Genomic DNA, 10,742 nt, shown 5'->3' on the forward strand with positions numbered 1-10,742 from the left:
CGTATAGCGAGTTCTTAAACCGTCCAGCAAGGCAGCTTATCAGCTCGCATCCGCCCGAGAAATAAAAAACGCCCAGTGTTTCTTTGGTTGTTTTTCGACTTTTGTAATGACACTCAATCAATATCAATATATTTTTTTTTTCATAACAATACATAATAGCATGTAATAATCATTTTTTATCATTCCCCCGCTCAGCGCCCCATCGATATCGTATCTTACTTTACATTATAAAAGTGTATGCTGACCAAAATTTTGGTGTGGAATTCAACCAAAATCGTCTTGTTTTCTGTCGCAGATTGTGCAGGAAGAACTATGGACAAGTTGTACTCTAAGCAACACACTCCATAATTTCTATTCGGTAATTTCGATATCTATAAAAACAAAAATGAAAAAAAAAAAGATGATATAAACTAGGTTCTCAATGGCGAATTAGCTACATTCGGATTATTGATAATGAAAATGATGCGACGTGGTCAAAGAATGGGCCACATCATCTGCTGTCCACAATATTTAAAGCTCCACGACATATAATAATCAATTGCTTTACAATGCTGCCGTTTTTTTTTTTTTAGTATTCTGTTGGTCAAAAGTTTGTGGCTATTTGAAAATGAAGAAAAATCGCTGAGATGTACATTTATATATATATATATATATATATAAAATCGGAGCGTAAGGAAAAGCACATCGAAAAACGATTAGTAGTTAATAGTTGTATAAGAGTATAGTTACAGTTGTTTGTTGGTTTCTTTTTTGTTTTTGGGCAAAAGAGTGCACAAAAATGGTTTGCTTTTTCGTATATAATATATAAAGTTGCTTTAAATTGAATTTGTATGCTTGGTTTTCCTTCGCTAGTTGCTGAAACACTTGAGTTGCATAGATCCGTTTTGAGTGTTTTTGGTTTTTTTTGTTCTTTTGCGAGAGAGTTTGGTCCGAAACTGCGACACGAAGTGAGCTATTCTGTGGATACGCATGCAGGCTCTACGGCATCTTTACGATCTTAGGATCTTCTGCTAGTTAACAATATCAACAGAGGGCAAGCTGATTTTAAATTTAAGTGGGTCGATTTGTATTTAATGCAAACTGAAAAGTGTTTGGACAGAAAGTAAATTCTGGATAATATTTGCCAGTTGGCCTTGTAATAATTCTACATGCAAAAAAGATGAATGAAGATGGAATTTACGGAGACGTTCAACAGTTTAAAAATTGCATTTTAAAACGGAGACATTTAACTTGCTTTAAGTTTGATTATTCCCATTTAGAATAGGCAAACGGCTATTGTGTTGGAAGCTTTACAAAATAATGCATATTTTGAAGTTTGTAGTACGAACATGGATGCGCAGTTTTGAAAACCAACTGGCTCGCAATTATCCAATGATTACTTTCTGCCAATACGGCTCTTTGTCAAACCAAAAAGGGACCCATCCATTATACATATATCTGTGTATATATAGTGGTGTATATATATATATATTCTGTTTTCTGCTTGGTGCGGTGGCAGCAAATTGTTTCATCATTTTCCTCCTCATCCTCATCATCCTTATCCATATCTTTATCCCCATTCTCGTCCTCCAAACAGTCTGCGTGGGGCTCCTACTCATGCCTCACTCCGCAAATGGACAGGAACGTACTGAAGTTATGCAGGCTGCAGGCGGGCAGCACTGTGTAGACAATGGCGGCCGTATCCTGGCACTTGATACGGAAATCGTTCAGTGCCTGGAGCAGTACATCAGTTGCTGGTGCGGCATTCACTTGGTAGAACAATTTCAGGTGGATTGCCGGCACTGGTTGGTTCTGATCCCCGCCAGCGCCGCCTGGTTGAGTGGGCGTGGCAGGTGGTGTACCCGAATTCGATGGCTGCTGCTGCTGCTGCGGCTGCTTCTTGGCCAGCGGATAGTCCTTCAGCAGACGATTCACCACATACGTGAGGATCTCGTCCAGATGCTCGGCACTAACCGATTGCGCCAGACGACAGTGGTTGCCCAGGATGTCGTCGCTCAGCTGGGTCAGCTGGGTGGTGGACGAGGCCAGCCCAGTGGACACGTAGCACACAATGGCCGCACAGTTGTTCTCGTAGTTCCAGCGACGACGTATCGAGATGGTGTAGTCACCAACCGAACAGCCAGTCTCCTCGTCTGCGAAACAGATTAACAAATTGTGATTCGATTTGGAGATTGGAGTGATTCCGCTTTGCCGGCCTTACAGTCGAATCGATCGTTGTGGGTGTGCGCCCACACCTGCCATTCCACTAGCGCCTCACGCGGCAGCGCCGGCAGCACTATGTAGTCCATGATGGCATTGGTTGTGCGACGCTCCCACTGGCGACGCGCCTCCGCGATGAAGGCCGGATGGGTCACAAAGCAGATGCCGTGCACCACATCACGCAGCTGGCCGTGTGCGTTCATCGCCTTGGCAATGCGACTGATGTGGCGCAAGGTGAGCTTGCACTGCGGACGGATGCCGCCCTCGATGATTGTCATGCTGCCGGGCACCAGGGCGATCTGGCCGGAGATGTAAGTGATGTCGCCAATCTGAAAAGGGATTTGGATATAAGTCTTGGCTTTTTCACTGCGATGGATCAATGGATCAAATGGGATCTTGTAATCTCTCTGTATATACTGGATAGTCTCACCCTCGTGGACTGGCTATAGGGGCCAATGTTGGCCGGCGCCCAGTGCGAAATGCCCTGTACATGCATCGTGTTCCGACGCCCGTTAAGCAGAGCCGCCGCTGTCTCCTCGCCCTCGCGATCCCGCTCCTCGGCACTGGATATCGTACCGGCCACCGGCTGGCGGTAGGCAATCGCCTCCATCACCACATGGCAGCCATCGGGCAGCGGACACTCGACGCAGACGCGCGTCGGCGGATTATGGAAGTCGAAGGCGCGATGGTAGACACGATTTAGCGCCGGATACTCGCCAATCGAGCGTACGTAGAGCGTGACATAGCACAGATCCTGCAGATCGTAGCCCTTGGCCTGGCACATGTCGCGCAGCGTGTCCAGGGCCTGCCCCATGCCCTGCTCCATGCCCTCCGATCCGGAGCCTATCAAAGGATTAAGCAAAGGGTTAGCAATCATGTTGTAGTAGAAAAAAGATAAGGCACGGCGGTCACTTGAAAAAAGCTATCCTATTTAGTTACAAGTTAATGCAAACAAAGTGTTGTTACTGATTTAAACAATATTAGTATTTTTGAAGGTTTAGTTGAAGTAAAATATTAATGTTTTAAAGCCTAAGTTATTTAACGTACGTTTCTTGTTTTAATTTTTGAATACAGCAGCTTTAGATAGTTTATATTAAAACATTAATAAATAAGACACAAGTCCGACAAAAGTATGTGACTGTTAATACAAAAATCAAATTGGTTATCTTTCTAAGCTCGAGTGACCACCGTGCTCTTCGGATGTGATTGTATAAAGATGCAATAGAGACTCTTTGGATACCCTGTATGCCCGCCAGCCACATCCAGCCCTTGGCATTGATGGCCGCTCTGGCCTCGTTGGCCAGTGGACGGAATTCCCGCTCGTACTTCATCGGACTGGGCGGCTGTGTGGTGGCCGAACTGGGTGCTCCCACTCCTATTCCTCCAGCTCCTCCCGGATGACAGCAGGTATTGGCGCTGAGCCCAAGCGAGGAGATGGCCAGCGACAGCGAGCCGCACACGGCGGCCGTGCTGCTGCCGAGCCCATGTCCACCGCCGTGGCTCTGTGAGCTAGCCAGGCTGCTCAGGCCGTCGGCGGTGGTGGTCAGCAGCATGGACGCACAGGCTGAGGTGGAACAGATTGGCGGTCCACCTAGCCCACCGCCCAGGATCGTTGTGGCCGCCGCCGCCGCTGTGGGCTCGTCGACGCTGGCGCTCTTCGTGACAATGGGTATCGGCGAGGAGGCGGTGGCGGCCAGATGGCGGCCAAAGGAGTTGCTGCGCGAGATCAGCTCACTTTGGCTAAGCGATTCGCGCAGCCGTGTCTCCTTCTCGATCAGCTCCAGCTCCGTTTCGCTAAAGTCCGGATCGCTGAGGTCGCTGTACGTCGATTCGTTCAGATCGCTTATATAGTCGAGTGAACGCTTCACGAACACAACCTCGCCGCCGCCGCCGCCGCTGCTGGCCGCGCCCGCCGCCTCCTTTGGCTGCAGCGTTAGTTTGGTGAAATTAATGTAGCCCACGGGGCAGATGGGATCGGCACTGCTGATGATCGTCTGGATGTCCTCGACAACGATGCGCTGCCGGAAGAGCGGGCAGTCCAAGGTGAATGTCTCATATTCGCCGCCCTCGCCGCACACATTCAGTCCGTACTTGTCGCGCATCTTCAGCAGGTGCGGCTGCATGTCGCGCAGCGACTTGCCCAGGTGACGATCCGGCACGAGGCCCAGGGCAGCCACCTGTGTCCGGGATATCGGGGGAGATGGAGGCGCCATGGATGGTTAAGCGGGGGAATATTGCGACGCGAAACACCTTCGATGGAGGGCAGATTTACAATGCATTGGGTATGCCCTTCTATCCATTACTCTTTACAGAATTACTTATAGAATTTTTCTAATTGATTTTCCATATTCTACGATTACCCTATTCTATCCTTCCCTCCTAATAGAATAACTTATTTTTTCAATTGATTTATCGTTTCCTATCTCTTTTTTCACAACATTTCCCACTTTACCAAGACTAAAAATAAATTTAAATTTGATATTAAGTAACAAATGGCTCATTTCACCTCCTATTTTTGTGCTACTCTACATATACATAAATGTGTTCTAGTATTAAATATTAAGTACCCATGTTTTCATCGGTTCCACATTATAAAATGATTTCTTCATTTAGCCAGACCCCTCTTATAAGCAAATAAAATTGTGAGAACTTATTTGCCATATATGTAGTTACTATGTTGTTACTATGCTGTTAACTTACGTACAATACACGTTAAAGATTCAAATTGATGGGCAAACAATAAATTATTTAATTTTACAGACATTGCATATGGCAATTGAAGTGGAATTCAGGTGAAATAGATCATTTTCAGCTGAGCAACTCGAGCGTTTGTTTACATGTGCTAAATTTAGCACGAATGACAACTCGGCTGAGGAAATGGAATTCGATTCGATACGATTATGAAACCGACAAATGTCAAGTTTTAACTATAAATATATAAGTCCTCAGAAACTGATGGCTAATGTTCCTTATAAATCTGCCAGCCAGCGAAGGTGTTTGTTTTTTTTTATTTTTTGGAGGAATCTGAGTGTGATGGTTGACTCATTCAATACCTTGATGATGATGGCGTGCACCTGGCAGTCGATCATCTCCTGCAGCAATTCAGTCTGATCTCTCCTCCACAGGTAGGCCAGGGATATCAGGTTCAGGCGGCTGCACACGTTCTCCACACGCACGCGCTGGTAATCCGACAGAATGGCGCCCACGGCCACCGCATCCACCTGAAGTTCGTGCTGTCAATGGAGCCAAATTAAATGCACAAATTAGTATTATTATTATACATTCAGAAAAAATTTAAGTGCCTTTTAAGAGAAGTTCTGGGACAGATTGAAGGTGAAATAAAAAAGAATTGTCCTAAAGATTTGATAATAAGATACAGGACCACTATATATTTGTTCACAATACCAAAGCAATAAGCTTTTTCAAAGTGCTTTAAGAACTGCTTTGTTCTTAGATCTTAACATATATTAAACAAAATAAAATATTATAACGATTATTAAATGCAATCTGAAGTCCAAAAAGCCATATTTAAAATAATATAACTCACTTATTTTATGTGTATGTCAGTCTTAGTTTTGCCAATGTCACCATAATCTTTGATAAATAAATATATAGATCCTAACTTTCAATAACCGAAAATTTCATTACTTTCTTATCAACTTTTTCAACGTTTAAGGAATTAAGTTGCCTAGAAACCCGAAAAACTAATGCATACGAGCCATTGGGTTAAGTATAGAACCCAATTTGTACTCGAAAACAAGTTCTTATACATAAATGGGATTTTCCGAATGTAATTAATTTCCTATCAGCTTAAAGCAGCTCAAATTGTAATGTAAGCGACGAGTAAAAATAAAGCGAAAATTATAATAAAAAAAATGCGATATCAGCTAGGGGAATGCAAAATGTAATTACAGTTTGAGAGCCCTGATAATGATAGCCGGTTATTAATACCCAGAGCCCGAAAAACTGTAATCATCATCATAAGTTCCCCTTGGCAGGTTCAATTTCTTTCTGTATCGAGGGGTAAATAAACAATTTGTGCGATTTTCTACACTCCTACTCGTATTGTTATTGTTTTGGTTTTCGATTTCGGTTTTTTCGCTGCGGTTCTCTGCTATAATTTGTTGTTATTTAGTCGTATTTTATTCAACCCGGGCGGTTCACGTGCACGGCAACAGTTCGTCCCGTCTCGATGGGCCGGGCATCGCGATAAGATTACCGCCCGGCGACTTCCCATCGCAAATGGATGTGGATGTGGCTGTAGATGTGCCACCCAATTACGGAGCGGTTTGTGGTTGCAGTTTGCAATCTGAGCTGCAGTTGATTGATGAGGAGCGAGGATGAGTGGGCACGAGTAAAAGTTATAAAAGTCCAAGGACACGGCACAACAAGCGCGGATATTATCCCTGATCTGCTGGCTCTGTTAGCCCTTCACACAGCGCAAAATAATATCGAAATCTTTCATTATATTGGGTCTATAAATTTAGAGCTTTAGAGCATTTAGAACTTTGGTTAGAATTTTTCACATGTTCTTCGGATAATTTGGCAAGCTTTATGATAAAAAGTGATAAGACTTACTAGAAACCAATTTAAAATAAGACCTATCCAAAAACTCTATGATCAAAGCTATGATAATTGCTCTTTAAACCCTCAGAAACTCTAAACATTTGGGAAAAGGCTATTTTTCTGTCTAAGTAAACCTATACAAACAGTCAAAAATTTTTTCACTAGACTGCTATATGATATAAGTTATATCATATAACTATATCTGATAACGAACATTTGCGATTTTAGGAAAATAAGCAGGGTTGCGAGGAGACATAAACAAGTAATTCTAATCGTTTTCAATAGTAATGGCTAGTGAGGTAAACAAATGCAATTTATGCGATTCAATTTCATTCTAGACTACTCAGGTAGCCCCATTGGAATAAACATATCAAACCCTATAGATGGTATTATTTTCTGTTACATTTGAGACTTTTAAAGGGTGTTTGGGAACTTGTTTCTTTGAACTTGAAGACATACAATAGCAGTTGCAGTCGATTTGCCCAGGTTTCCTATTATTAAAATAAACATATCGAACCCTATAGACGGTATTATTTTCTGTTTAATTTGAGATTTTTATAGAGTACTTGGAAACTTGTGTTCTGGAATTTGAAGGCATACCATAGCAACTGAAGTCGATTTTTCCAGGTTTCCTATTATCAGAATAAACATATCGAACCCTATAGACGGTATTATGTTGTCTGTTTAATTTGAGACTTTTAAAGGCTATTAGGTAAATTGGTTCTTTGAATTTAAAGGCATACAACAGCAATTGCGTTCGATTTCATTAGAACAAACATATCGAACCCTATAGATGGTATTACTTTCTCTGTTTAATTTGAGATTTTTATTGGGTACTTGGAGACATGTTTCTTTGAAATTGAAGGCATACAATAGCAATGGCCGTCGATTTCATTAGAATAAACAAATCGAACCCTATAGATGTTTTTATTTTCTGTTTCATTTGAGACTTTTAAAGGGTATTTGGTAGCTTGTTTCTATGAATTGGACGACATACAATAGCACTGGCAATTGCAGACGATTTCCCAAGTTTCTTATCAAACAACTTTAATCTAAGATTGAGGATTGGAAGGGGGCACAGCAATCATTAAGCAATCAATCACCTTGCATGTCTCCAGCAGACTATATAGATCCTCGACCTCGTCGTCATCGGTGGGCACGTACTGCTTGCCGGTCTGGGTGCTCTTGCCCTTGGTTTCGCGGCGGTAGAGCGGCAATCCCATGGCGCTGGCCAGAATCTCGATGCCCATGTGGCCGACCGTCTGGTACATAAAGCTGTCCAGTTCGTCTGGAATGAAACAATTTGGAGTCAGCGGCGAGAGATCAAATGGCAGCGGGTTTAACGCGAATCGGTAGTAAATGGTTGCGCAAATAATAACAAGGCATTAATATAAGACGGTCGAATCTGCCTAGGTATACATATCAAAGACTTTTTCCAAACCCTTTTTGGAATTTCATTTGATTGGTTTTCTGAAAAACTTTTCTAAAGGCTTTGTTATTAAAGTTCAAATGGAATGAGACTGGGTTAAAATCAAATTGATTTCGAAAAAAACTTTACAAGATTAAAAGCCAGTCAGATTCTGAAATGAACTTTCCGAACGTGATTAAAAATATATTTTACTTTCAGTAAAAAATGACGAACTTGTCATAGAAACTATGTGGCAAAATCATCATATCTTTTTGTTACTTTTAAAGATAATCTATATATTGACTTTAAGGACCATTTTTTGTAATATATCTTAAAGCTGACTTCGGAACTAACGAATCCCTTAAAACTTGTTTGTATATGGGAAAACTTCGATGAAATTCAGAAAAATATATGTTCTATTGAAATGAAATGATTGATATATTTATATATATATCTATACTTTAAGGGCCCTTTTTTGTAATATATCTTATAGGTGACTTGGAAACTAAAAGATCCCTTAAAACTGGTTTGTATATGAGGATAGTTCAATAGAAGGTCTTTGTTCTTTTGGTTTGAAATTATGGAACTATACTAGTTACATATGTGCCTTTCGGTCGATCATAAAGCTCAGAAAATGTAGATATAAAAGGACGGCATATATTGACTACCTATGAATATCCCATGTTTTGATATAATCGAACCTATGTAATTATTCCTTTTGACTTAAAATGTTTGATAATATAGGTTTGCGCTTTTTGATCGAAAATTTTAGAAAATTTAGAAATGGTAGGGCTACATATATTGACTACCTATATCCTTTGGTTTTGATATGAACGAACTCATGTAATTATACCTTTGTTTGTATACTATAGATACATATGTATGTGCTTGTTGGTCTATTATAAAGCTTAGAAAATTGAAAAATGGTATGGTTCCTATATCCTTTGTTTTGATATGATCAAACTTAAGTAATTATTCGTTTGCCTTGAAATAATTGATACTATAGTTGTGCTTTTTGGTCGATTATAAAGCTTTGAAAATGAAGATATGGTATGGTTTCTATATATTGGATATATCCTTTGGTTTGATATGATCGAACCCATAGTTTGCTGACTTCTAGGCACTCACCTCTGTCCTTGGGATGCAGATTGGCCAGGGCGACGATTTCGTGGCCCTCGGCGACGCACTGCATCATGTTGTAGCAGCTGTCCTTGCCGCCGCTGACCATGGCCACCACCCGCATCTTGCTGGCGATTTTCGTCTCGATTTCGCTCAGTGTAGTGGGAAGTGCTGGTGTGATGATGCTGCCTGCTGCTGCTGCTGCTGCCACTGCCTCTCTCTTTTATCTTTAGCTTTATTTTTGGCTTAGTTTGTGCTGCTCGTTAGTCTCGAAGTGCGTGCTCATTTGGTCTGCTTTTGTTGACTAGACTGATTTGCCGTGTCTTTTGGTTTGTTTTTCAGTTTCTCTGTTTTACTATTTTTCTGTTTTTCTCCTTTTCCGCCGCCTCCGCTCCTGTGCTGCAAAGGAAAGCGAGAAATGTGGAAAATAACAAAGTGGAAAGGCTAAGGTAAATTGCCTGATTAAAAAGCTTTCAAACTGTGAGTGTGTAATTGTTTTAAAACCGTAAGTGCTTGTTGCTCGGAAAATTGAATTAAAGCTGGGAAAATACCACCACTCACACAAGCACACAGCCACACACACACACGAGCGCAGACATGCAGCGATCTGATTGCATTACCCACTATCACAGGACCTCTTCTGCTTCTTCTCTCTTCCCCCTTTTTCTAATTGCAAAACTGCACGAAGGTCACACACATACATACAGGCTCTTCATTTTGCCTGCATTTGTTTAGAGCAGAATATTTAAACGTGTGTAAATCTTCGTTTTATAAATAAATCCAATTCGTTGCGCCGGCAGAAGAAGCGCGTGCAACAATAACAACAAACATGCGGACCAGAAAAACAACAAAGCGCAAAGAAAACGAAAGTAAGGCGAAAGGAAATTAAGGAGAAAAAAGAAAGAGACACAGGCACTCACACACACGCACACAGATTTGACCCAAATATAATATTTTCAACATATAACATTTTCATTTCCATTTCCATTCTCTTCTCCTTTTTCTTTTTGGATGAACTCACTCTGGATACCAAAACACAACCTACCACACACACACGAACATACACGCACACACACTGGCGCAACCGCAACAAAACACACACTTTGCGAATTTCGAAAAACAACACACACAATGTGCCGTTGTGGCTGTGGGTTGCAAAAAATATTGGACGGCAGGATTAGATTGCTCCTGGAACTGGTAATAGATCAAGGACGGATGCGGACCGCTTACCAACCCAGCTGGCCGAGCTTTATAATTGTTGTGCGACAGAACTAATGGCAAAAAACTTATTTCTTTTGCCGCTAATGCAGCGCCAGTGTTGCCAGATGGCGTTCGTCTGAATATACCCAGGCCTAGGGCAATAACATACTAAAAAATACTAAGCCATAAAAAGCTCAAAATTTTAGGTTATAAAAATGGTACAAATGAAATGAATCATAAAATGAGCTCT

The 10,742-nt window shown here is 41.6% G+C and overlaps 1 protein-coding gene across 2 annotated transcripts; it reads right to left on the minus strand.

Annotated features, from left to right (window-relative positions):
- Positions 1-1,039: 1,039 nt before the first annotated feature.
- Positions 1,040-10,634, minus strand: LOC119558254. 2 transcript variants are annotated; one of them, XM_037871581.1, is made up of 8 exons: positions 10,523-10,634; positions 9,302-9,691; positions 7,869-8,053; positions 5,253-5,432; positions 3,440-4,376; positions 2,630-3,042; positions 2,201-2,528; positions 1,040-2,132 (listed from the first exon to the last, which is right to left on the minus strand). In XM_037871581.1, the coding sequence occupies exons 2-8, from the start codon at positions 9,414-9,416 to the stop codon at positions 1,591-1,593; spliced, it is 2,700 nt and encodes an 899-aa protein (XP_037727509.1). In that variant the 5' UTR covers positions 9,417-9,691; positions 10,523-10,634; the 3' UTR covers positions 1,040-1,590. The 2 variants fall into 2 exon arrangements, with proteins under 2 accessions (XP_037727509.1, XP_037727510.1); XM_037871582.1 differs by having other exon boundaries at positions 10,527-10,609.
- Positions 10,635-10,742: the final 108 nt, after the last annotated feature.

The sequence above is a fragment of the Drosophila subpulchrella genome, chromosome X (assembly GCF_014743375.2).
Source record: "Drosophila subpulchrella strain 33 F10 #4 breed RU33 chromosome X, RU_Dsub_v1.1 Primary Assembly, whole genome shotgun sequence".
NCBI classification, from domain to species: domain Eukaryota; kingdom Metazoa; phylum Arthropoda; class Insecta; order Diptera; family Drosophilidae; genus Drosophila; species Drosophila subpulchrella.

Coding starts and splice junctions, on each gene's coding strand:
- LOC119558254 (XM_037871581.1), bottom strand. CDS start 9,416: ATGCGGGTGGTGGCCATGGTCAGCGGCGGCAAGGACAGCTGCTACAAC. Junction 5,433..7,868: donor GTCTGCTGGAGACATGCAAG/GTGATTGATTGC, acceptor CTCCATTGACAG/CACGAACTTCAGGTGGATGC. Junction 4,377..5,252: donor TGCACGCCATCATCATCAAG/GTATTGAATGAG, acceptor TCCCGGACACAG/GTGGCTGCCCTGGGCCTCGT.